General features: G+C 37.4%; 1 protein-coding gene across 2 annotated transcripts in view; it reads left to right on the top strand.

Annotated features, from left to right (window-relative positions):
- The window catches only part of LOC100810922 (ubiquitin C-terminal hydrolase 12), a 45,137-nt gene extending 17,668 nt beyond the window's left edge, over nt 1–27,469 (top strand). For both annotated transcript variants that reach the window (XM_003555518.5, XM_006605568.4), the window contains exons 9-32: nt 3,640–3,738; nt 4,438–4,547; nt 8,365–8,439; nt 9,583–9,661; nt 9,743–9,889; nt 10,556–10,636; nt 10,763–10,882; nt 11,545–11,667; nt 16,077–16,154; nt 16,255–16,343; nt 16,422–16,530; nt 19,736–19,804; nt 24,132–24,242; nt 24,464–24,519; nt 24,666–24,843; nt 24,918–25,019; nt 25,105–25,176; nt 25,590–25,655; nt 25,871–25,936; nt 26,130–26,216; nt 26,339–26,455; nt 26,601–26,675; nt 26,775–26,861; nt 26,960–27,469. In XM_003555518.5, the coding sequence (XP_003555566.1) occupies nt 3,640–3,738; nt 4,438–4,547; nt 8,365–8,439; nt 9,583–9,661; nt 9,743–9,889; nt 10,556–10,636; nt 10,763–10,882; nt 11,545–11,667; nt 16,077–16,154; nt 16,255–16,343; nt 16,422–16,530; nt 19,736–19,804; nt 24,132–24,242; nt 24,464–24,519; nt 24,666–24,843; nt 24,918–25,019; nt 25,105–25,176; nt 25,590–25,655; nt 25,871–25,936; nt 26,130–26,216; nt 26,339–26,455; nt 26,601–26,675; nt 26,775–26,861; nt 26,960–27,001 (2,238 nt within the window). In that variant the 3' untranslated portion in view covers nt 27,002–27,469. The remainder of the gene's footprint in view (nt 1–3,639; nt 3,739–4,437; nt 4,548–8,364; nt 8,440–9,582; nt 9,662–9,742; nt 9,890–10,555; nt 10,637–10,762; nt 10,883–11,544; nt 11,668–16,076; nt 16,155–16,254; nt 16,344–16,421; nt 16,531–19,735; nt 19,805–24,131; nt 24,243–24,463; nt 24,520–24,665; nt 24,844–24,917; nt 25,020–25,104; nt 25,177–25,589; nt 25,656–25,870; nt 25,937–26,129; nt 26,217–26,338; nt 26,456–26,600; nt 26,676–26,774; nt 26,862–26,959) is intronic.
- The last annotated feature ends 352 nt before the right edge of the window (nt 27,470–27,821 follow it).

Genomic DNA, 27,821 nt, shown 5'->3' with positions numbered 1-27,821 from the left:
CGCAAAGAGGTCTTCAACAAGGCGATCCACTAGCTCCTTTGTTGTTTAATATCGCAGTGGAAGGTCTAACTGGACTTATGAGAGAAGCAATCAATAAGAATCATTTCTCTGAATTTCTAGTAGGGAAAGACAGCGTCCCAGTCAGCATTCTTCAATATGCTGATGATACCATATTTTTTGGTGAGGCATCTCTGCAAAATGTCATCACCATCAAATCCATTCTGAGGGGATTCGAATTGGCGTCTGGTCTTAAAATCAATTTCGCGAAAAGCTGTTTTGGTGCAGTGGGAAAATCTGAACAATGGACGAGAGAGGCTGCTGAACTGTTGAACTGCAGAATTCTCCCCTTGCCTTTTAAATATTTGGGCATCCCCATTGGGGCAAACCCAAGGCGGAGTGAGCTGTGGGATCCGATAGTTAGGAAGTGCGAGAGGAAGTTAGCTAGATGGAAACAACGCCATCTATCCTTTGGGGGGAGAGTGACCCTAATTCAGTCTACCCTATCATCGATCCCCATTTATTTTCTCTCTTTTTTCAGGTTGCCCGGAAAAGTAGCGGATAAACTCATTGGAATCCAACGCAGGTTTTTATGGGGAGGAGGATCGGAGCAAAAGAAAATAGCTTGGGTTAAATGGGAAACTGTTTGCCTCCCAAAACAAAATGGGGGCCTGGGCATAAAAGACATAAGGACCTTCAACAAAGCTCTTCTTGGAAAGTGGAGATGGGATTTGTTTCACCAACACAAGGAGCTGTGGGCCAGAATACTTGCTTCTAAGTATGGTGGATGGAGATCATTGGTGGATGCTAAAAGAGTCAGCAACGAGTCAGTGTGGTGGCAGGATTTGCTGGTGGTGACCCATGACCAACAGTTCAATAATATACTTCAAGAGGGAACAATATGGAGGGTGGGGTGTGGGACAAAATCCGTTTATGGGAGGACTGCTGGACTGGCATTGGTCAACCACTAATGCTGAAATATCCCAGGCTATATCAGATTTCCCGCCAGCAACAAAAGTTAATTCTGCAAATGGGGAGCTTCACAGATTCAGCCTGGGAATGGAACCTTTCGTGGAGAAGGCCCCTATTTGACACCGAGGTAGCCTCGGCTGTTGGTTTCTTAGAAGACATATCTCACACCACACTCCAGCAACATGAAGCAGACAGCTGGATATGGAAACCTGAGTCCAATGGTTATTATTCTTCTAGGAGTGCCTACAGATTGCTGCAAGGGAACTCAGATGAGGGAAGCATGGATGATATATTCAAGGACTTATGGAAGCTGAAGATACCAACTAAAGCTTCAATCTTTGCTTGGAGTTTAATTCGAGATCGATTGCCGACTAAGTCTAATCTGCGGAGAAGGCAAATAGATATAAGTGACAGCCTCTGTCCTTTCTGCAGTATTAAGGAGGAAACTGCATCTCATCTCTTTTTTGACTGCAGCAAAACACAGCATCTTTGGTGGGAATCCCTATCATGGATAGGAACTTCGGGGGCATACCCTATAAATCCTAGGCACCACTTTTTGCAGCACAACAATGGGATGAATGGTGGGAAGAAATACAATAGATGGAAGTGTTGATGGGTTGCTCTAAATTGGTCCATTTGGCAGCATAGGAATAAGGTTATTTTTATGAATGCTCCATTCAATGGCAGTAAGTTGCTGGAAGATGCACTATTTTTGGCATGGACATGGTTCAGAGCAATGGAGGAAAACTTTACAATACATTTCAACTTTTGGTCTAGCAATCTTCCAGCTGGTTTTTTGTAAAGTAGGGAGACACCAGCTGTGGTTCTGTAATTTCAGTCGCTTTCTAGTAGGCTAGTAATCTCCTATCAGTCTGTATTCAGCCTGATATGAGGATTTACTAGCCTTACTTACATACTCTTGTATCTATAGTACCTCTGGTACTTCTTCATATATCAATATATATTATTTTTGCTGACCAAAAAAAAAAAAAAGCTTCTCTGCAGAAAGGACATCGCAGATCCTGCAGTTGCACATGTCTCCTATGCAGATTCATCCTTGTTGGTAGTCTGTCTTCTATTAGCCTGAAACAGACTATTTTATTTTTGAACATCTAAAACAGCAATATACCTAATATGGTGCTTCCAGGTGAGTTTTAAAGGTGATTTAGGGAATGTGGTATTTCTAGGTGAGTTTGTTGGGAAAATCAATCCAAATTTCCAGGGTTGAGAATTATGAGATGCATTTCAATTCGCAATAGGTAGTGAAATGTATGTTGACTCTTGGAGAACTCACTCCACTACCATAACAAGAGGGTAGGTGGCGAGGTGGGACAACTAAAGTCTTCTAGATCACATTTATGAAATGAGTGGAGGACTTTCACTCCAGCCCCCTTTGGTGCTTTATTGCTGCTATTTGACATGATTGATAACTGGTTATGTCAACATATCAAGACTTTCCTGCTAGTTGGTTAGCTACTTGGATCAAGTTGATACCATTGGACATTATAAAATATCAAAATTCCTGTAAAATCATTTATAGTGGTATATTTTAATTGTTTTTCGTAATATTTTCATAAGTTCTCCTCTACCATTCATTGGATATCTTCCATTTGGCCTATTTTTCTCACTGGAGCATCTCTGTTTTCTTATCATATGGCAAAACCTCCTTACACAAGTTTCCATCATCTTGTCTCCTGTAGTTCAACCCTAACTTTATCTTGAATACAATTATTCTTAATCTTACACTGTGTGTTCTCCCATCCACCTCTGAATTCTTGTCTTTGCCACACTCTGTTTTTGTTCTAGCTGGCACTTCACTGCCCATTGTCCAATATTCATTGCCATAGTTTATTGCTCTGTTGATATAGCAGAGAGGTAGAATTTCTAGAATTTGGTAGACACTTCTCAATCACAACTCATACCTGAGACTTGAAAATTTTCACATTCTGTATCCTGTAATTCAACCCCAACTTTCTCTTGAATACAATCATTCCTAATCTTATAGTATGTTCAGTCATCCACCTCTTCACTGCCCATTGCCCAATAGCCATTGCTGTAATTTATTGCTGCTCATATATATTGGAGTAATGTACAGAAGAGTTGCATTATTCAACTGCACTCTTAGTTAAAGGGAGCTAGTTAGAAGTTTGTTACAGACAGTTGCATTAACTAATCTATATATACCTCATTGTAACACAAAGTTCAGTGGCCAAATATATTTTTTCTTTCTTGATTCTGAAGTTTCTCTTTCTCTCAGATTCTCTCTTTATCTGCTTTTATGATACTTTAGAACTCTATTAATATAGCAGTGATGTAGAAATTTCTTGAATTTGGTAGACACTTCTCAATCACAACTCATACCCGAGACTTGAAATTTTACAATGTAGTACTGTAAGAAAGTGACAATTTTCACCTTTTTTGTGTAACATGAATTGTAGGATTTAATTTCTTTATATTTAGCTCTGTGGCTTCCAATATTATTATATTACTCAGAAATAATTTATTGTTGCAGCTCAAAACATTTTGTTTATTTGCTTCAAACAGTCTCTTGATATTTTGTTAAGTTGCTTGCTTGTATTTACTGTCTGAATGAAAAATTTAAGCAGTTTTATTTTTATTGAGCTTGATGCACAAACTAATTTACTTTTTAATCGTACATGGTTATTTCAGGATGCTAAGAAAGGTGTCCTATTTATTGATTTTCCTCCTGTCCTTCAACTCCAGCTAAAAAGATTTGAATATGACTTTATGCGGGATACTATGGTTAAGGTTGGCTGTCCAATGGATAAATTTCTTTATGCCTTATCTTGATATTTGTTTGACAGTTAGTACCTATCTATTTAGGTTGTAGAAATTTTACCACTTGATGTGTTGAAATAGAGCTTCAATTAGTCAAACTTTTGTAAGGAGTATGGTGTATCTGGTGTGCTTCAGCTCTACTATAAAAGGATGATGAAGATTATTATAAGTCATGCTTGACAATGTATAGTGCTACTCATTGTTGATTGCTAGTAGTGGTTCTTTCATGGTATTTTTACTGTTGCTGTTTTATTCTTGCAATAAAGTGATTTGGCGTTTATATTTTATTTCGAAGGCAACTTGAACTAAACTGGTTGGTGGTATTACAAAGAAGTGGCTTGTTGAGTGCTCAAGTTAGTTTTGGTGGAATTTAAAGGATAATGCTTTATGGAATTGAAATACACAGTGGACCCTAAGCCATTGTTTGTTAATATTTACTTATTTGAAAATTGTTTTTTATTAGTGCTGCTGGCAGGGGATGGGGGTTGTATGAATGAGTATTTACTTATTTGAGATTGTTACAAAGAAGGAAGATTTTCTGTCAGAGTGAGCATGGGGATTAACTATTATCATAAGTGTCTATGTTTCTGGCAATTTTCATTCACATTTGATAGATCCCACTTTTTCGATACATGAAAGATTAATTTTTTCTGCGATATCACTATATAGATTAATGACCGTTATGAGTTTCCCTTACAACTTGATCTTGATCGTGAGGATGGGAAATATCTATCACCTGATGCTGATAGGAGTGTCCGCAATCTTTACACACTTCACAGGTAATGTTATGGTAGTACCTGTAGTATTTGTTAGCACAGATTGCATGGGATACTTTATAGTCTGTTTATTTACTTTACGAGCATACATAACTGGTTATTTTGTGGTGTTATGCATGCGGTTGATGATTGTGTGTGCGATTCCCAGTTTTGTCTTTGGTTTATTTAGAGTATGATATGATTTGCTGAGCCTTGCATAGTTCTCCCCATGTGCAATTAGTTAGTTCATTTTATGTCTGAATGAAATAATTTGTTAATATACATTGGTCATCTTTTATCATTGAATGATTTCATTTTATATATGGTTTCCATGAATGTTGCTACTTAGAACATGTGAAAGTGGCTGGTATAAGCTTCATATCCAATATTATTTTATTGACCATAATTGGGGTTGTTTTTGTGATGCTTGCTATTGGAGCATGTAATTGCATAATTGTGAAAACAGTTTTCTATCATGTTTGTAAGGGCTGTTAGCTTTTGCTAACAGCACCCATCTAGTGTTAGTCGGCAGTATAGAAATTATAAGGGCTGTTAGTTTCCACTAACGGCACCTCCTAAAATTGAGCTTGTGTGTATGATATGGTCTTAGCAAAGGAAAACAGGCACACCCAAAGGCTTTAAGAAAGTGATAATCAGGCTCTTTATTGAACAAGGTAACAAAAGGAACAACAAATTTAAGAGTAGTAGTAGGTAGCCTATTTATTAGGTAAACGGCTGTAGTAAAGGCATAATCCCAAAACGTGGTCAAGAAGCGTGATGCAACAAAGTCAAACCCAAATCAACTATGTGTCTGTGTTTTCTCTCAACCTCACCATTTTGATGATGAGTGTGAGGACGGATTAGTCTATGAGAGATGCCAAAGGAAGCTAGGAGATTAGAGAAAGGTCTGTATTCACCTCCCCAGTCTGACTAAATACTCTTGATCTTAGTATTAAGCTGAATTCAACCATGGACTTGAAGTTTTGGAAAACAGAGATGGTTTCAGCCTTGGACTTTATAGGAACAATCCATGTGTACCTAGAGAAAGCATCAATGAAGGAAGCGTAATATGTATAACCAGCATATGAGGTAACATGTGAAGGTCCCCACAAGTCAGCGAAAATAAGTTCTAAAGGTGATGAATACACAGAAGTAGAACTGTGAGAAGGTAATCTATGAGATTTACCCATACAACAAGAAGAACAAAATTATGTGAAGCTTTTATTCAAATGGGAAATGTTACAATGATTAAGAATAATTTTCATAACATGATCATGGGATGCCCTAACCTAGCATGCCAGAGATTAGTAACATTGGAAGAAGAAACAACAGATTTTGAGCCTATGCTAGAGCTATTATTGACAGTAGCAGTTGAATAAGAGAAGTGAACATTTGTAACAGGGGCAGAAGTAGACATCAGCAGGAAAGGATTGCCTAGAAGTTGGAGATTGTGAAACGAATAAAGGCCATCAGCACCCACAACTCCTTGAAGGAGGACCTTATGTGTCTCCTGAGATTTCACAAGACAGATATGAGGATGAAATTCAAAAAACACAAAATTATCTTTGGCAAACTGACTTACACTCAACACATTTTTCGAAATAGAAGGAAAATGTAACAATTTGTGCAGTTTAAAGGTTATACCAGTGTCATTAGGAGAAAGAAAGGTGGAGGAACCAGTTTTAGAGATACTTAAACCTTCACCATTGCCTATGAAGATCTGATCAGGTCCATCAAAATGAGTGAACTGCTTAATATTTTGAGAATCACCAATAACATGAAAACTGGCTCAGGAGGGAAGGTGTTTTCAAGGTGGGGTAAAGTGGAAGGTTGAGAGTGGAGATAAAGTGAGATTTTGGGAGGTCTGATGGAATGTAGATGGCGTGCCACTGAAGGCGAAATACCCCAGGCTATACCTTATATCTGACCAGCAGAATCGGTATATACAGCAATGGGGATGAGCTCAGACACAGGATGGGATTGGAGACTGAAATGGAGGCGCTTATTCTTTGATACTGAAATAGATATGGTTGCCAAGTTTATGTAGGATATAGAAGGGCTCACAATCTGTCCATACAGACGTGATTCCATACACACCATGTTAGGGACACCCACCAAATGAGCCATCTCTGTGATTTGATACCAAGAGAGGTACTGCAGAATGAGTGCTGCATGAAGTGCTGTCTCGGATTCTGCAAAAACACTCCCACCATGTTTATCTAAGATAAGCATTCCCACCAGAGCGGCATAACTTTGTGGCAGCTGAAGAACAGATGGGCTGCCTCCTCATCCTTTTCCCTACGTAATGGGCATAATTTGTCAGTGATGTCCACATTCCTTCTAGACAAATTAGATTTAGTGGGCAGTCTATCACATATTAATCTCCAAGCGAAAAATGCTGCTTTACTTGGTATTTTTAGCTTCCATACGTCTTGAAATACCCCATCTATGTTCTCATCGCTTGATTCCCTGTCAAGCAGTTGATATGCACTGCTTACAGTTAATATTTGTGAGAGTAATGTGGTAGTAAAAATGAGAATGTTAAGATGGATTTTTGACCATACAAGAAAGAACAAGATACAAAATGATTGTATGTGAGTAGATATTGGTGAGGCTATTGAGGAAAGATTGTTTGGAAATTGGTTAAAATGGTTTGGATGTAGGCTTAAGAAGGTTACTAGAAGCACCAATGAGGAGAGTATAGTGCCTGATCTTTAGCCTTGTTAGAATGGGTAAATGGAGACTAAGAAAGACTTCAGAGGAAATTGTAAAAGAGATCTCATGGTAAATAATATTCCCAAGAATTTGGTTTTTAACCAACCCTAATGACATTATGTGATGAATGTAGCCGACTTTACCTTGTGGGATAATGCCTCACCTAGTGTTTAATTTGGTTTGTGTTGGATTGCCTGCAGTTGCTTTTTTAATTGCACAAAATCATAACCCTTAATTTTATAATTAAAAATTTAAAGAATATAAGAAAAAATTATACAAACCATTTGATTGCCACTGCACCACTCTACAGTTGCTTTTCAACTGCAGGGAATCCTAAAAAGAACTATTGCTTTTCTTTTCTTAAACTTTTGTGAAGAGAGAAAGAATAGCATTGATCTCACATGACTATTTTTTTTCTCATCCATCTCTTTAGTATCCCAGACGAAAGAAGATGCATCACAATGTGTTTTCTTTCTTAGCTAATTCTTTCATGGTCATGGAAATGGGAATGTTGGTGGAATTTTTATTTTTTTTTGCTCAGCATGTTGGTGGAATAAAATCCACAAGATGGAAATGCTGGTGGGTTGCTTTAACATGGACCATATGGCAGCAAAGAAATAGGATAGTTTTCCAAAATGACACCTTCAATGGAAGCAAAGTGTTGGATGATGCAGTACTCCTAATTTGGACATGGCTCAAATCTATGGAGAAAGATTTTGCACTAGACTTTAACCAATGGTCCACTAATCTAAGAGCAGGTTTTTGTATTTAGGATGGGATAGTAGGTGCTGGATATTTGTAATATGTTATTGTGAGACTAGTGTGGTTCCTTGTAACAAACAAAGGAACCAGCTGGCTACATAATCCTCATTATGTATCTTTAGTACCACTGGTACTCCTCATATATAAAATATCTATTTTTGCTGAGCAAAAAAATAAAAAAAAAAAAAAATAGGGAAGTTATGCGAATTGATATCATTGGCTGAATCATGTAATTGGTGTATGCAGTTACCTTCAAGACTATTTTTCTCTTTATCCATTCTAATGAAGGAATTGCTATCCAATTTGTTTTATGCATATTTAATCTATGAAGTTCTGCTTAACATACTTTAAAATTTTTCTCCAGTGTTTTGGTTCACAGTGGAGGTGTGCATGGTGGACATTATTATGCTTTTATCAGGCCAACCCTCTCTGAACAGTGGTATGTGTAATAGTGTTGGGAGATCTCTGCTGCTCATTGCCTGTTGATCTAGCATGTATTTTTACATTTATGTGATGCAAACATGAGACATAAATATCTAGATATGAAGAACAATAACTTGCTGTTGGGAATATGGTGTGAACAGAGATTTTTTTACAAGCATCATTTTGTTTATTGGGAAGGAGTTCTAGCAGGTGTTGTATAGGGATAGACAAAATGACACAATAAATATCTAGATATGCAGAACAATAGCTTGCTGTTGGGAATACAGTGTGATCACAGATTATTTTACAACTTACAAACATCTTTGTGTTTATTGGGAAGGAATTCTGGCAGGTTTTTTTTTTTTGTAGGATAGACAAGTGATCCTTAATCATTTTAGCTAACATGTAGATGTTAGATGCATAATCATTTTAGCTACTGGAAAACCTAAAATATAAGCCACCATAAGGTCGTGATGGTAGAAACAGATTCAACTGTTTGTGTTGTCATGCAGAGTTAAAATTAATTATCAATAAGGATATGACTTTTATCGGAGTTTCAGATAAAGGCCTTGTATGATGCAAAATTCAATTTTAAAACAACAAGCCTTTATTCTTTGCATGATAATTTACAAATTTACAGATCTCACTCTTTTCACCTAATTAATTATTGGGTCTCCTTCCAAGAGAAAGAGTTATCTTGTTAAACTAAAATTATTGCAACTCTTTCAAATCCTCACAGGAGAAAGAAAGAGTTTCTTGTTAATATATAACATTTATTGACTAAAAAAAATTTGTAAAGTAATTAAGGGTTTTTTAAAAAGAAATTTGATGCTAGAGACAATTTGGATTATAAAAGGGACAAAGAAAATTTCTCAAAAAGGTTATTATTTAAAGGGATGGAGGTAGTATGAGATTAGTTGCATGGAGTATGCTGTATATAATATTTGAAACCAGACTGTTGGAGTGCTAGATAATTTAAAGGATTCTGTTCTTTGGTACTTATTTGTTTGATTTAGTGACTGTAATTGCAGTAGTTATTGTGCATGAATGACTTCAATATGCAACTGGGAGTCACTTTACCTTCTTTTCACTGTTTTTAATTCCCTTTTGGCCCGTGTCCCTGCCATTCACTATTTGTGAATATCTGACTGGCACTCAGGTACAAATTTGATGATGAGAGGGTGACAAAAGAAGATAATAAAAGAGCATTGGAGGAGCAATATGGTGGTGAGGAAGAGGTAATTGTTTTATTGCCATTGACCATGCCATTTTTTCCTTTTGAATATGTCTTTTGATGACTGAATCTTGTGTTTAAACAGTTACCACAGACAAATCCTGGATTCAACAACACTCCATTTAAGTTCACCAAGTACTCAAATGCTTATATGCTTGTGTATATACGTGAAAGTGACAAGGACAAAATCATATGCAATGTGGATGAGAAAGACATTGCAGCACATTTAAGGGTAAGCATCTGTTCTTATTTACATTTAGGACTCCGAAAGATGCAAGCCCAGTTGAATACAAACATGTTTTTTAGAATATGGGTTTGGTGCTAACTCAACCCCAAAGCTAGCTCATAGAGTGAGGGTTACCCCCCACTTATATATTCTGTCTTTGCCATATATCTAGTCAATGTGGGACTTGGGTTTTCCCAGTACACTCCCTCACGCTCAATACTTTTGGGTTTGTTGTGTAAATAATATGGTGGGTGACCCATTTAATAGATCTAGGATAGGCTCTGATACCATCTTAGAATGTGGGTTTTGGATCTAACTCAACCCCAAAAGCTAGTACATAGGGTGAGGGTTGCCTCCCACTTATATGTTCTATCTTGGCCTTATATCTATCCAATGTGGGACTTGGATTTTTCCCAATAACGTTTTATGTTTTGTCATTTGCTTTAACTTTGAAACAAATTTAGATGGCTGTTTTATTTGAGAATAGGTCTAAGAACGGTGCTGATGACACACTGAATTTGTTTTCTAATGAAAAGCTGCTGGCTGTGTGAATGCATTGGGCCAAAATTAAGTCAAGTTCAATTTTCTGCTGTCCTCTACTTTTTTATTATTGTATTATTTCTGTTACTTCATTGAAATCGGGCATGATTTTGGTGCTCTGAAATAATGCAGGAGAGGTTGAAGAAAGAACAAGAAGAGAAAGAGCACAAAAAGAAAGAAAAGGCAGAAGCTCACCTTTATACTATTATAAAGGTTCTTAGTTTTGGATCTTGATTTCTTAAAGAATCAATTGAATATTGTTTGTCTTGCAGTTTTACCTAGGTTGTGAATTTAGCAATCAAATCATGTTTGTTATCACTGATAGCATGATATTCTTAGGTGGCAAGAGATGAAGAACTTAAAGAGCAGATTGGAAAGGATATATACTTTGATCTTGTAGACCATGACAAAGTGAGAAGTTTCAGAGTCCAAAAGCAGACATCTTTTAACCTTTTCAAGGTATCTTCTTCAGTCATGTTCTTTTGCTTGGTGGTGTGGTCTTGATACTGCATTTTTTTATAAAAGAAATCAGAGTGGAGGGCACATTGTTATTCTGACTAAAAGTGCCATAAAACATTCAGTTATGCTATTGAGATAAGTAATATAAAATAATCAAATACAGAGGACAATTAATGCCGCTGCCTGAAAATGCATAGGTATTGATTGATGAACAAATCTTGGCTTGACTCTTTATAATATTACTTTTTGCTTTTTTTTGTGTGTGTTGGGGGTGGGGGAGGGGCATTGTCATATACTTTCATCACATCATATAAGGCATTCCGTAGCCTATGTAGGTATTGATTGATGAAATAGATGCTTCTTGCCAATCTTTAATTATATCCAAAAAATGATATTTCTGCTTCATATATATAGAGCATTTTGTTGATTGATGGTTCAACATCTTAGTATTAGGTTTTGATTTTGATCATTTTACATGCCAAAACACATTTTAATAGCTGTTGTGTTGTATTGCTTGTTTTAGAAATTAGAACTAGGCATGTGTGCTATAGAGCTAGTAATCTGCCTGGACCAACACATTTCATTCAACTAAATACTCCAAATTCTGATGGCCGTTTTGATTTTGATGCCTGTTTGCATATTCTGTAAATTGTAATATACAGGAAGAGGTTGCAAAAGAGTATGGCATACCTGTTCAATTTCAGCGCTATTGGCTATGGGCAAAGCGGCAAAACCATACCTATCGTCCTAATAGACCATTGACACATATTGAAGAAGCACAATCTGTAAATTCTCATCCTTGCTTTGAGATTTTCAATTTATTTTCTGCATTTCTTTTTGACTCTTTTCTTGATTCAATATGGAGATGTTCTGTATGATTATAATAAGCTCCTTCAACCTTGTTATGTTTTTTGTAGTATAGCTTTGTTTCATCTTATGAAAGCTTGTTAATTACGTGATTGTGGCTTGTTATATATTTATTCCATTTAGTGGGCTGGTCATATGGTGCATTCTCCGTTGGTTTATTTTTGTTTTTGTCGGAAAGTCCGCCTTAATTGTGCCTCCCTAGCCTGCCTTAGTTGCGGCCTCTTTGGGGGTTGCCTTAATTGCAGCCTTAAAAGTATGAGGATTGGTTGAGGAAGGATGAGGATCACGAGGAGAAGCTTCAGGTACTGGAGATCCAATTTGCCTTGTCCTGTGTTAATCTGTAATCAGAGGTGGAGAGGCAACTTTAGGTGAATTTGGTGGGGAAGATGGGACAACACTGACATTTTGGTTTGAGTTACCTAGAGGACAAGGAGAAGGAATAGGAAGAACTTCCTGGAGAGAAGAGGTATGGTCTATGGAGGGTGAGAAGAAGGATGTGTCTCAAAGAAGGTTACATCTCCAGACATGTAATATTGTCTTGTGGTTGGAGAGTAACACTTGTAACCTTTTTGAAGACGAGAATAACCCAAGAAGACACATTTGACTGACCTAGCAGAAAGTTTGTCTAAACCAAGAGACAAATCATGGACAAAACAGGTGCAACCAAACACTTTAGGAGAAACATGAAATAGTGGATCATGAGGGAAGACAATTGAGTGAGGGATTTGGTTTTCAAGGGAAGAAGAGGGCATCCTATTAATTAGGAAACAAGCAGTAAGCACTGCATCTCCCCAATGATGTGTAGGAACATTAGAATTTAGCATTAGGGAACATGCAGTTTCAAGAAGATGACGATTCTTCCTTTCTGCTATACCATTTTGTTGTGGTGTGTGAGGACATGTGGACTGATGCAGAATACCTTTGGAAGACAAAAAAGAAGATAGATCATGAGAGAAATACTCTTTAGCATTATCACTTCTGAAAATTTTAAATGTTTTTCAAATTGATTCTTAATCTCATTGTAGAATGACATGAATATAAGCAAAAGTTCAGATCTGTCTTTCATTAAATAAACCCAAGTACATCTGGAGAATTCATCAATGGTTACAAATTATCGAAAACCAAAAAATGTAACACGACTTGGTCCCCAAATATCAGAATGAATAGTAGAGAAAGTCGAGTTACATCTTTGTACAGTTTGAGGAAATGATGGCCTGACATGTTTTCCTAGTTGACAAGACTCACACTTTAAGACTCGAAGATTCTTAAGACTAGGAACCATCATCTTCAGTTTTGGTAAACTTGGGTGACCCAGACGATCATGCAAAAGTTTGGGTTTTGAGATTGCAAAATAGGACCCAGGTGGACTGGATTCCAAGTAGTAAAGTCTTTGTGATTCATGTCCTTCTCCAATTAGTCGACCCGTCCCATGTTCCTGAATAACAAAAGAATTAGCAGTAAAGGTTACTGAACAATTTAACGAACGAGTTAACTGACTTAATGAGATTAGATTATAGGGACACTGAGGAATGAATAATACAAAATTTAATTTCAAAGAGGGAGACAATGAAACTTGACCACTTCCTTGAGACGCAACCTTGGAGTCATTAGCTACAGTAACAAGGTGAGGAATTTTTGGAAAGGAAAAGGATGAAAAAGAGGACTTACTACCAGAAATATGATCAAAGGCACCTGAGTCGAGTATCCAAGGACTAGAACCTTCAATGGATTGAGAGATACATGCTGTTGAAAAACATGGTACAAATGAGGATTGAGCTTGGTTGCTGGATTTCTTGGTTTTAAGCTTCAAATACCCCTGATACTTCTCATCAGAGAATCTAGACTCTGCTTTCTCTGATCTAGAAACCTGTGCAACCTTGTCAGGAAAGCCATGCAACGAATATCAATTCTCTTGGGTGTGACCCATCCTCTTGCAGTAGGTGTAATGAGGACATTCACCTCTTCCACTGCGACCTCCTCTATTGTTGCGGCCGCCTCTTTTACCACGAGATGCAACCATGACTGACGTCTCCACACCATCAGCAGGATTTTCATCCTTAAATACACGAGGCATGCGGAGAAGTCTAGTGATGAGGGAATCCATTGATGGAATCTGGTCCCCAGCAAGTACTTGATCACGCACATGATCAAAGTCTGAATGTAAGCTTCTCAAGATGAGGACCATGTAAAACTTTTCCAGTTTTCTGTTCACTTCTTCTAATGAATCAGCCACAAGAAACTTTCTCAGCTCTTCCACAGCAGCCCGAGCCTTACCCACATGAGCGATCATGTCATGGATGGTTTGCTTGAAGGCTGTAACCTTCATGGTTGCATCAAACAAGCTTTGGATATCATTGGCAAAGATTTCCTGGGCCTTCTTCCAAAAAGAACGACACATTTTAAATGATCTAAGAATCTTCAAAATATCTGGCTCAACTGATTGTCATAACATAGCGCAGAAGGAGAAAACTACAGTTCCACAGATTTAGGTCTTTTGTCGTTTGGAACGGAATCAGAAGCTTTCTCCAAGTGGTCATGGTGCCCTTGACCGAGAAACTACAGTTCCACGGAAGCAAACCACGATAGGTAATTCTTCCAGTTTAGTTTTGCAGTCGTGATGGTTGGGGTCCCAGAGAAGGAGAAAACAGGTCCAGAGTAAGCCATTGCAGATCCCAAACAAAAAACCCTAACACAAAAGAGGGAGAACACAAAAGGGTTGACAAAAAAACTTGTTGGAAGCGAGAGGTAAGGCCTGAAACGAGCTTAGGGGCTGACGACGAAGCTGCCGGGACCAAACGGGTCAGCTTCCGACGGCGCGTGGGCTTCACGCGTTAGAAATCGCGCGAGATAAGGGCGGCACATGGAAGCTTCGTTGGCGGCGCAACTTCCAGGTGTGGGTTGCGCTTTTCGAGGCAAACCTAATGCTGGCCTCGATGGAAAAAATGGCCGGAGATGACGGCGGCCGGCGGCGGCGGACGGCGGACAAAACCCGCTTTGATGCCAACTTAAAGACTAAGGTGAGTTGAGAAATTTCTCACTTTCTATCTTAGCTTTATTGATTTCAAAATAACACATATACAAGATACAAGAGAGAGAGAGAAGGACAATTGACAGTGACAATACACTGCTGCCTTCTGAATAAAGCTAACCAACTAAGCTACCAAACATAGAGAAATACTTAAATATTCAACATGTATGAATTGGAGGAAATGTTTTTTCTTGGAAAAGCAAGAAACAAAGTGTTGATGCTCACTCCAGTGCTGAAGCAGAGTATTTGGCCTTGGCCCTGGCTCTGGCTGGATACTTGTGAACTTGTTTGGATCAAACTTCAAGAGTCGAAGTTGTGAAGTTCAAGTAATGAAGCTATATTGTGACAATCAAGCCGCTCTTCACATTGCCTCTAACCCAGTATTTCGTGAGAGGACTAAACGTAGAGATTAATTGTCATTTCATTTGTGAATAAGTGTTGTCCTAGGAGATCATTACTGAATCTGTCAGCTCAAATGATCAACTTTTAGATATCCTAACAAAGTCATTGAGAGGTCCAAGAATTCAGTTTATTCGTTTGAAGCTTGGTGCATTTAACCTATATGCTCCAGCTTGAGGAGGAGTGTTCAGTTCTTTGTTCAAAGGCTGTTTTCTTTCCTCTATTTTGTTGTTAGTCTACTGCCATAGGTGGCATAGTCTGTACATCTTTTCTGTTCTCTCAGTGTACTCAGTTTTACCTATATATATATATATGTAGGCTATGTTGGTTAACACACTCAAGCATTATTATTGAACATTTTAATCTCAAGTGACACTAAGAAGTTAGAATAGAAGATTGAAATCTGAATCTTTATCTTTTTTGACAATAAAGTGGAATAGAATGGTGTTGAGGTTCTGTTGTGGCTACATTGCGGATGCATTGCAGCATTTTGTATGATTAATATCATTACCGCCATTGGGGGCTGTTGCGGTTGTGGGCAGCTCCGCAACAACAATATTGTGGCTGCAATTGCGGTTGCGGACGGTAATTTAAAAAGTGGGAGTCAACCCTGACCTTACAAGCTGCCAGTTTTGTGGCGTTGAGTTAGGCGTTAAGGCTAAATTCTAAGAGTTTTCATTTTTCCACATCTTTTATTAAGTGTTTTCTGTCATGAAAAAGGAAAAAAAATGCAATCCGTTTTAGTAATGTCCATATTAATTGTTTTGGATGCTTTGGTTTGCATTCCTTGTCCCGTGACTGCATTGATGTTTGTGATTATTGTCTGTTTTGGTGCTTGGTTATGTGAAATGACAAATATATTGTTTGAAGTTTTTCTCAATCTACTTCACTGTATTGCAGGTTGGACAATTGAGAGAAGTGTCCAACAAGGTTCACAATGCAGAACTGAAATTGTTTTTGGAAGTGGAGCTGGGGATGGTAACATTTTTATTAGGGAAATTGAATACTAATTTAATAGCATGAAACTTTAATGCTCAATTAAAACACTGTCCTGTTGGAAATCTGCATTCATGTTTAGGATTCACGTCCCATCGCACCACCTGACAAGACCAAGGATGATATATTACTTTTCTTCAAGCTATATGATCCTGAAAAAGAGGAGCTGCGGTACTGAGTAATTTCTTTATTTTAACATTTTTATGTGAGGCCTAGGTTAACTTAAGATTTATTTCACTATAATTGCAGTTATGTTGGAAGGCTCTTTGTGAAGTGTACTGGCAAGCCATTGGAAATCTTAACGAGGTTAAATGAAATGGCTGGTTATGACCCTGAAGAAGATATTGCACTTTATGAGGTTTGTTTGTATTGTCTCCTTTTACTCAGTTGTAACTTAATGAAACTGCTTGATACCACTTTGTTAGAAAAATAGAAAAGGAGAATAGAGGAGATTCTCTTCCATTTGGTACTCAAGTTAAATGGATTGGTACTCTATTTATAGTAGAGCAACCCATAACCATTACATGACTCTTCAATTAATACACTAAATGGGCATGATGTCAATAACCCTTCTAATTCTTAGTGGTTAGATAAGAATAATGCCCCTTTATGCTTATTAACTCCTACCCCTTCATCTTGTAAACACTAATTCACAAAATATGTAGTCTTCAACGCTGAAATTCTAGCATTTGGGTTTCATATTACCTAAATAAATTATTGTCTGTCTTTTACTGTGTCTCTACCCCCACCCACCCACACATACAAACCACAGTAACTATTAAATCTTGAAACTTCTTACATTTCATTTTACTAATTTAGCCATAAATCTTTCGGTTTGTATTTTATGATTACATGTAACTGAGATATCAGTTGGCACTTGGTGTATAACTGGTGTTGACTAGCTCCTTATCTTTATAACCTGTTGGCGTAGATTTTGTAATAAATTTTCAATTTTGTTTTCTATTTCAGTGTTTTTGCAACTAAATTTATTGGTGAATGGTATTTTGGCATTAGCGGTTCATAACAGATCAGTGCTTTATGTTCTATAGAAAATTAATTATACACAACTGAGTTATCATTTGGCTCTTTCCATGTAACTGGTGTTAACTAGCTCCTTTCCATTTTAACCCTTGAGATTAGATTTCAGTAATATATTTTCAATTTTCTTTTCTATTTCAGTGTTTTAGCCACTAAATTTATTTGGGAATGGTATTGGAATTAGTGCTTCATAAAAGCTCGGTGCTTTATGTTATACAGAAAATTAATTGGTTCCTGCAACCTAAAAAAATGGGGGAGGACCTTAAGACAGACGAAAACCTTAAATGATAGCTGTGTTGTGTTGTAACCTTGTCGGATTCATATCAGTATTGAATACTGCACTAATACTTCTGTTAAAATAGGAGAAATGAGTTATAATGGACTGAAAACCGTGTGCTAGAGTACACAACGGATGCGTGTTTATATAGGTCAATTACATAAATTTCACATAAATAGAGGATATTCTGTTTCCTCTAAATGTGCCTATAAACCACTATTATTAATAGAATCAGAACCTAATATTCTGATTTTCAACACTCACCCTCATGCTGAAGCTTACTAAGCTTTAGCTTGTTAAAAAGAAATAATATATTCCCCACAAATAAATAAAAAAATATAAAAATGAGCTCCACAAAAAGAAAATGTTTGAAAGACAACTCAGGGATGCTTGCAAAGTCAGGGAGTACTGCAGAAAGATAACATTGCCAGGGAGCTGGAATAACCATCAGCCTAAGAAAATTTATGGCAAACAGCAAAGCAAGCTTTGACCTTCTTAAGAACCACATTTGGAAGCTTCAAACCGATATTAGTGGAGACCCAAGATTATTTAAATTTGTAAGAGGAAATCATCACAAATAGTCATGGGCAAGGAAAACAATGGCAGAAATGGACAACCAGCGAAGCACAGAAAAGCCACCAAGAAACATGCCAAAAAAGGACAGCGTCAAGATAAGCGACCCAGAAAGTTCTTCGCTGGAAAATGAGTGGTGGTCAGAAAACACTCTGGAAAAGGATGATGGCAGGATAGGTGACCGGAAAATTCTTTGCCAGAAAATGAATGGCAAGCAGAAGGTGGTGGCATGTGGGAGCCATCATGGAGAGACAAGAATCGACAATGCAAAGCAAAACACGTCAATGTACTGTACGATGCCCAAAATCTCAAACCAACAGAACAAGGGTTAGCAAAAAAGAGACACCGTCGAGCAAGCTTCGATGGAGTTGAAACTCCAGGGGTAGAGGAGCAATCAGTGGGTGACTCTGATGGTTGAATCATGGTTGGAATAGAAGCCGTATGTGCCAGTAAAGGTGCTGTTTGGCTGACTTTTGGCACTCCAAATTGGGAGCGCATGGAGGTGTGTGAGACATCCGATGGGGGAGCAGTGGCTGGATCTGGACATGTTGACCTAAGACGCCCCAAATCCAGTGGTTGTCTACTGGAAAATTTGTCGGAGTTGCAATGGCAGCCAATGACAATGGTTGGAAAAGTTGTCGACAAAACTGAAAATCAGAAAATGTAGAAAAGAATAGGATCCACCAGGGACAACGGTGCACACATTTTCCCGGGTAAGGGACGATTGTCGTGATACCTCTGTAAGGCTTTGGATACCATGTTAAAATAAGAGAAAATAAAGGTATAATTGACTGAAAATCGTGTGAATAGAGTACACACAACGGATGCGTGTTTATATAGGTTAATTACATTAAGTACACACAAATAGAGGATATTCTGTTTCCTCTAAATCAATGATAATGTGCCTATAAACCACTATTATTAATAGAATCAGAATATAATATTCTGATTTTCAACAACTTCCAATACTTTTATTTTCATTTATTTGTTTTTCTAATTCCTTTACAAATATTGATTAGAATACCACAGCAATTAAATGGTTCCTGCATAAATCCTATCAAAAAGGCAAGGACCATAAGGACATTTAGAAAAGATATAAGAGAAGAAAGAGGATTTTTGTATGTGTTAGACATTAGAAAAGCCTCTTGAGTCTCTGTTTACAATTTAATATAGATAGACACAGACTCTAACTAACTGAGCTGTTGTCCAGCTGTATTAACTAACTAGGGGTAACTCTAAGTAGAGTTAACTAACAGAGTTGGAGTTATTCACTCTTATACACTTACAGGACAGAAAATTTAAAAGATAGTGCATGAATACTGCATGAGTACTTCATATACTTTTTTTTAATTACATTTATAATTTTTCTCTTGTTTATTTTTCATTTCTTTTACCAATATTGATTGGAATACCACAGTTTAAATGATAGCACCTATGTCTATACTTTTTTTAATTTAATTTCAGATTAATTTTATATGGTGCATTATGAGTTTTTTTTAATATATATTAGCAAAACATTATAACTGTGTTGTGTCTTATCTTTTTTTTTTTTTTTTTTAATTTTCCTTCTGTGCCATATGAGCCCTGTATCGTTTCCATACTTACTATTCTTTTTCTGATCTTAGACTTTGAGGGATGCAATTAGTAAATTGACCGAGCTTTTTTGTTTTTGTAGGAAATTAAGTTTGAACCAAATGTCATGTGTGAACCTATTGACAAGAAAGTAACATTTCGAACAAGCCAGGTGAGTTATATCCATAATTGATGCACAATTTTGTTCAGATTTTAAAAATATTCCTGGGGATCTTGGGAATGATATTACTGGGAATAATGATTGCAATGTTTGGTTGACAAAAACATTCTGAGGGCTGACTCTGACTGCTAGAAGAGGTGGGGAGTGGCTGGATTCCAGTGATCTGTCATCAGCTGTCAACTTCTGATGAAGCAGAGGTTGGTGGGATTCTGGTGACCAGGGGCTGTTGGTAGTCCTGGTCAACTATCAATTATGGCAGACGGTGGTGGATTATGGTGATGTGGGCAAAAGGTGCCTCCCTCTGCCAGTCAATGGTAGTGGCATTGAGTTGCCGAGGTGTGGCAATTTGTGATTGCATAAGGTGGCCACTTCTGAAAATGGTAAAGTGTTTATGGACTGCTTGCATCGCAGAAATATTCACATGCCATGAGAATAGAGCAAACCCACCCCTCCTTCCTCGGTATTAGAGTATTGTATAGAGAGCTGCAGTATTCAACTGCACTCTCATTTAAGTGAAGATAGTTAGGATTAGAGTTAGTTCTCTACCTGAGTTAGTAAGTTAGTTATTGACAACTGTTGACAGCTGTCATAACTAACTATCCTAAACTATATATACTCTTTTGTAACTCAGTTCAGCGCCAATAACAATTACAATTTCTTGATTCTCAAGTTTTCTCTCGTTCAGATGTCTTTTTTATCTTCTTTTCTGGTCTGTTAAGAACTCTATTATGGTATCTATAGCTCGGTGAGTATTAGAGTATTGTACAGAGAGTTGCAGTATTCAACTGCACTCTCTCAGTTAGTAATTAGTAGTTAGTGAGTTAGCTGTGGTTAGTTAACACCACTGAAGTTAGTTTGTAAGTTAGTTATTGACAACTGGCATAACTAACTACCTAACTCTATAAATTCAGGATCGTAACACAGATCAGTATCGTTATAATATTTTCTCATTTCTTCACTGAATCTTCCTGGAAGTGGCATGTTACACCCATAGTCTTGGCCAAGTCCCAACACATTACTGCTTGTCTGGTATGCTCCAATGTTGTTGGGCTTTTATTTTTTGTTGAAAACCCCAAGTCCAACCTTTCACTACTCTGCTCTTCCCAGTCAATTAGTTCCTTCAATCCACTGCCCTTCGATATAATGGGGAAGTCTCAAATTGGCCTGACTCATCAATGGGCTGGCTTATTTTCACGCTATTTATTCCATCCTCCTTTCCATATTCGGGTGCAACAACATTTGAGTTGTCTTTTTGCTTTCTACACCATGTATGTCTGGAATATACCTTCCAGACAAGCCCATTTGTTTTAGGCCCAATATCATTATTTTGCTTTATGTGAGACTCCACATTAGTGTCATTAGCAAAGCCCATTGCTGACCTGTCCCTCTCCTCTGCATGTGGTGCAACATGTGATCCCCTCCCTTTTAACTCAATATTTGCTGATGCGGATGGGCCCACTTCAAGTTCATTTCTTCCACTTTTGACAGTGTTGTTCCTTTCCTCTTCCCTTATTCCAGCTGTGTTTCCCATTTCCACCATACCCGTACCTGCCTCCATCTCCTGGCTACCACCTATTCTGTCTTTCGATAACCTCTCAACATAGGTAGTCTGCTGTGATGATGTTTGACTTTGAGACATAGCTGCCCCGATTGCGTTTTTTTTACTGTCAGTAGTTGAGTAAGTGACTGTTGACAGGATCTGGAGGTTATTGTCCTTTGGTCCACACATGTTTCTTTGTCCATTGGTCTTCTGCCGCTCGCTGTCCCTTCCTGTCTGGTTTCCACCATCATCGTCCGGTTGTCGGTTTTCTAGACGGATCTTCGCCTCCGACGAGGCATATTTAGACCACGCCGACGTTGCCATGTCGCTCTCGACAAAGCTTACCTCGTCGGAGGACCCAAGTGAACACCCTATTTATTAGAGTATATGTAATTAACTGTAAAAACAGTTTGCAAGGGCTGTTAACAGCCCTACACTTGTATCAAGATGTTAGTTTACTAACTGAATTCTGTTATTCAGTATCCTGTTATAAACTGAATTCTGCTATTCAGTTATCCTGTTATAATAGTATTCTGTTATTCTGTTATGTGCTTAGGCTGAAGGCCTAGAGGTCTATAAATATCTCTTTTGTAACTAACTTCTTAACTAAGTTTCAGACTCAATAATATCAATATCATTTCTCAATATTTTTCTCTCTTTCTCTGTTCTCTAAATCTAAAATGGTATCTAGAGCCAGTTTTTCGTGAAAGCTCTTCTCTTCGATTTTTCCAGTTTCTTCTTCCACATCCATGGCTTCCGCGTCTCAAGGTTTTGCTTCCCACTCTTTTCCGACCTCCATAGCTAAGAAGCTAGATGATTCCCTACCTACACTAGAGACAACATGTCGAACCAGTAATCAAATCACACAAACTGCACCGTTTTGTGGTGAATCCGATTGTTCCACCTCGATATCTCACGGAAGAGGATCGAATTGCCTACCGCGTCAATCAAATATGAGGCTTGAGAAGTTCAGAACCAAACGCTCCTCGTTTGACTCCAATCCACTCTCTTGAAGTCTGTTCTCTTGTGTTTTAGGCTCAAATCACTCCTATCAGGTGTGGGAGAATTTCATGAGCATTTAAGTCTTCTCACCAAATCGAGAGCGTGCCAGCTGCGAACTGCGATGTGTGCAGTTTCACTTTAAGGAAAATCAATGGATGAATATCTCCATAAGATTAAAGGCTACGCCGATGAGCTTGTCGGTGTTGGTGTTCCGGTTCACCATGAGGAGTACGTTGATGCAATTCTGGAAGGTTTCCCTTCTAATTATGCGCCAATTATCTCAGTGATCGAAAGTAAGAAATGAACTCCATCCATTGCTGAGATTGAAGCTCTGCTTTACGGTCACGAGACTTGTCTTGTTCGTTACAACAAAGACACTCAATTGCTCACTTCTCCATCCTTGAATTATACTCAAGGTTATTGGCATTCAAGTTCATATAAATATGAGTATAGACCCTTGTCTGCTCTCCTAACCTCCTATGGTATCTCTCACAGATTGATTTGTCCTCACACACATCATCAAAATGGTGTGGTTGAGAGAAAACACAGGCACATAGTTGATCTAGGTCTCACTTTATTACATTATGTAGCTTTACCTCTATAATTTTGGGACTAGGCCTTTACTACTGCTGTCTACCTAATTAATAGACTGCCTACTGCATCTCTAAACTTTGCTATTCCCTTTGTCACTCTTTTCAACAAAGATCCTGACTTCCATTTCCTTAAAACCTTTAGCTGTGCCTGTTTTCCTTTGTTAAGACCTTATCATACTCAAACTCAATTTTCGTTCTCAGGAATGTGTGTTCTTGGGGTACTCCTCATCTCATAAAGGCTATAAATGTCTGTCTTCAACTGGCAGAATTTATATTTCTAAGGATGTGCTGTCTAATGAGCTGAGATTTCCTTCATCTTATAGCCCAGTACAAAACATTACCTCCTATTTCAGTCTTAACCCTAATCTGTCTCCTCCTTGTGTAACTCCTACACCTTCGTCTTATCCATTGCTCATAATCCTGTGTTCCACAGTCGCATGAAACATATGGAAATTGATGTATTGTTTGTTAGGGAAAAGGTTCTGGTCAAGCAGCTTAAAGTCTTACGCATACCAGCTCTGGATCAGTGGGCAGATGTGCTGACCAACCCTCTTTTGTCAGCAAGTTTTGAAGTTCTCAGGGGAAAACTCAATGTGAAGTTTCCTCTGAAGATTCTCCCCCTTGAGTTGGGGGGGGGGGGGGGGGTATTAGAGTATATGTAAGAATAACTGAAAACAGTTTGCATGGGCTGCTAGCTTTTCCTAACAGCCCCAAGCTAACAACCCCTCACTAGTATTAGGCTGTTAGTCTATTAACAGAATTTCCCTCCTATTTGTTAATTCTGTTTTGTACTTAGTTCGAAGGATCAGAGGCCTATAAATATTCCTTTGTAACTACCTCTGGAACTGAATTTCAGATTGAATAATATCAGTTCTCTCTCTCTAAATTTTCTCTCACTCTGTCTAAAAGCCAATAACAATTACAATTTCTTGATTCTCAAGTTTTCTCTCGTTCAGATATCTTCTTTTCTGTTCGGCTAAGAGCTCTATTACTCGGGAATGATAACTAGTACTAGAATGTTCAGGAAAAATATTCCTGGCAATCATGTTTGATTTCAAATATTTTTGGTAGTTTTGCCAAACATTGGAATCCATTATTCTATGTAACAATGCACATTATTGGAAAACATTTGGCAAACCAAATGCCTCAATTGAGTTTATTGACTTATATTCTATATTTGCAGCTGGAAGATGGAGATATCATATGCTTTCAGAAGGCTTCCTCTATGGACAGTGAGGAAAATGCCCGGTATCCAGACGTGCCCTCATATTTAGAATATGTGCACAATCGCCAGGTACTTTTATTGTTTGGGTTTACTGAATGCAAATTTGTTTAGTTTTTGGTGATGTGGATGTGAAACCTCCCAAATTCAGCCATTTTTTAAGTAGATTATCTTGCCTTCTTTTCACTGTGTGCCTATGCTTGTGTATATCTTTGTAATTAATTAATCTTGGAAATTTCATGTTAATATTGAAATGTGAGCTAAAATTGCTTATATATGTGATTTACTCTTAGGTGGTTCACTTTCGATCTCTGGATAGACCGAAGGAAGATGACTTTTTCCTGGAGATGTAAGCATCTTGGAACTTATTGGGGGCAAATTGTTAAGTTTGATACTATTTAGATTTTTTACTAACGTGCATATGTAGTTATTTATAGATAATTATGCTTAGCATTTTGTCCTCAGTCTTATATTTTCCCATATATTAATTTCTAGGTCAAGGCTTTTTACGTATGATGATGTGGTGGAGAGAGTAGCCCAACAACTTGGTCTGGATGATCCATCCAAAATACGGCTTACACCACACAACTGCTACTCCCAACAACCAAAACCCCAGCCTATTAAATACCGAGGGGTAGAACATTTGTCTGATATGTTAGTTCATTACAATCAGGTAACTATTGTTATATTAATCTTAATATCTTTTCTTGAAAAGGCAATAGATCTTATTCCTTTTCTCAATGTCAGACGTCGGATATATTATACTATGAAGTACTTGACATCCCTCTACCAGAATTACAAGGGTTGAAAACTCTAAAAGTTGCATTTCATCATGCCACTAAGGAGGAAGTGAGTATGTTTACCAAATTCTCTTCCATTTTTATGTAGATTTTTCTCATAACAGTTTCTTTGTTTCTTTAAATATTCTTATCAGGTGGTTATTCATACTATCCGACTCCCAAAGCAGAGCACTGTTGGGGATGTCCTTGATGATCTTAAAACAAAGGTGAAATTGTTAAGCTTTCATTCATTAACATGCTTACATACAAAACACGCTCAAAAGTCACACTGACTATCAAAAGGGAAATAAGAAGTGCCAATTAACTCTGTTTGAGATACCACACTGACTAGTGATGTGGCCAAGATGGTTGGGTATTAGTATAATACACTTAGTGGTGTAAGAATACACTAATATTGGGGGAGGGGGGATCCTCACCCCATGAGCTAGTTTTTGGGCTTGAGTTAGGCCCAAACCAAAATTCCAAGACTCAGCCATATTTACCTGATGTGAGATGATTGCAATGTAGGGCAAATACCAAATTTTCCTAATAATATTGGCAAATTTTCTAACATGAATAAATTTTAAAAATAAGTATACTATATTTCTATATATCATGCCCACTTTTTACTATTGCTTAGGTAGAGTTATCTGATCCTGAAGCTGAACTTCGGTTGCTTGAAGTCTTCTATCACAAAATATACAAGGTATGAAATTACACGCGTTGATGACTTGTGGATGTATTACTATATTTTGTTATTGTTTAAAAAAGAAATCATCTGGGAATCTTGATTAAATTTACTATTCAATTATGATCCTGCCCTCTGCCTGTCTGTTTTTGCTTGTGCTATTGACTATCACAAAAAAACACATTTTTATTGTTGAAATCTTTTTTTCCCCACTTCCTGCCCTTTCTGTGCAGGTCTTCCCTCCCAATGAAAAGATTGAAAGCATTAATGATCAATACTGGACACTACGAGCAGAGGAGGTAGGAATCTCTTTCTGTATGTGGGGCTAGATCAAGGGAGATAGCATTTAGTGTAATGTTGTATTCTTGCTTTTATTTGTTCAAATGATGATAACACTGCCCGACTCTTGTAAATATATAATTATGTTCTATTTTTGTTCAATTCCTCACAAAATAATTGTTATTCTTACATGGTCATATTCAAATGTAACAGATTCCAGAAGAAGAGAAAAATCTTGGTTCTCATGATCGTCTAATTCATGTTTACCATTTCAATAAAGAGACAGCTCAAAACCAAATGGTAATTAGTTTTTAATTCTTGTTTTTAGTGAAGTTTTAAAATTTTTGATGTCTTTGATATTTTATGCTGATATTAATTGTTTTACAAAAGTATTTATTTTGTTTTTCCTTGAAAATTTACAGCAAATTCAAAACTTTGGGGAACCTTTTTTTCTGGTTATACATGAAGGTGAAACTCTTGACGAAATTAAAGTGCGAATACAAAAGAAACTTCAAGTTCCTGATGATGAATTCTGCAAGGTGATTTCTCGTGTTATTTTTTTGGTGACCATCTTTTTGATTAATTTTGTTTGCTTGATGTTTTAATTGAGAAAAAGTTCATATGTACATTTGATTTCAGTTCACCTAACTGTTTTTTTTTTTTTACTATTTCTTGTTTGGCCAGTGGAAGTTTGCATTTCTATCACTAGGGCGTCCTGAGTACCTTCAAGATTCTGACGTTGTTTCCAGTCGTTTTCAGGTTGAGACTTCATTGTAATTTTTTTTCTTAAAAAGATATCCGCTATATTCATGTTTGAATTTGTGATTACATTGTACTTGTTTTGGTATCCTATGATAGAGAAGAGATGTTTATGGTGCTTGGGAGCAATATCTTGGTTTGGAGCATACTGACAATGCTCCTAAAAGATCATATGCTGTCAACCAGGTTAGTGAATTTTCTGATGAGTAAGCCTTCTTTTGTTTTGGGGGTAAAAAACTTGCTTTTGTTTACACCATTCAAAATTATATGGCTTTTGTTTTCAGAATCGCCACACATTTGAGAAGCCAGTAAAGATTTATAATTAGGAAACTGCTATATTGATGAAGATGGCATTGTTATATTTCTATGGGCTTGTAAACATGGTGAAGATGGCAAAAGGCAACTATTTATAGGACTAATGAATCCAGCAATTCAGGTGGTGTCTGCAGACTTTAAGTTAATTTGTGGTATGTAATTCTTTGTCAATGGAGTAGCATTGCTCTCAACATCTTGTATCTGCCAACCGCAGCGCCTTGAGCTTTTTACTGCTTCCGTTTTTATATGGAGGTTCTACAAGTTGAGGTCATTGATCATCATCGCTGAAACTGTATCAGTACATAAGATTTTTGGAATAGTGAGTGTATACAGGGTATAGTTGGTTGACTTTTGTCATTTTCTTTGATTGCTTGCTGATTTTGTCCAGTTAGAAGAAGTGTTAATCTAAGTGAGGGCTGCATAATGGTGTAGCAGAGACAGCTTTTTTATGTAATGTAAAAGATTTACGAGCTTCCATATATCTATTTGGTCAGCATAAAATTTTCATATGATGTTTTTTCTTGTTCCCCCGTCACATTTAGCTATGAATAGAACATTGGAGAAAAAAAAATTGTAAGCGCTTTCTCACTTCAGCTATATGAATAATGGCTATTATATTGGATGTTGACATTTTCCTTCTAGTTGTGGAAAAAATGTAAACGCCAGTTAGGTGATTAGATGCTAGTAGGAAGAGAAATGCGTTTTTGTTATTTTATTTTCCTTGTCTCGAGCTTAATGAGAGAAATATCGATGCTGCATTGTATCCTCTCGAGTTTAATGTCAGAAACGATGCTGCTTCTTTGTTACTTCATTTCATTGCACTCGTACAAA

Source organism: Glycine max, chromosome 20, assembly GCF_000004515.6.
Source record: "Glycine max cultivar Williams 82 chromosome 20, Glycine_max_v4.0, whole genome shotgun sequence".
NCBI classification, from domain to species: Eukaryota; Viridiplantae; Streptophyta; class Magnoliopsida; order Fabales; family Fabaceae; genus Glycine; species Glycine max.
Note: the sequence above shows the minus strand (reverse complement) of the source record. Positions and strands in the feature narration are given on the sequence as shown.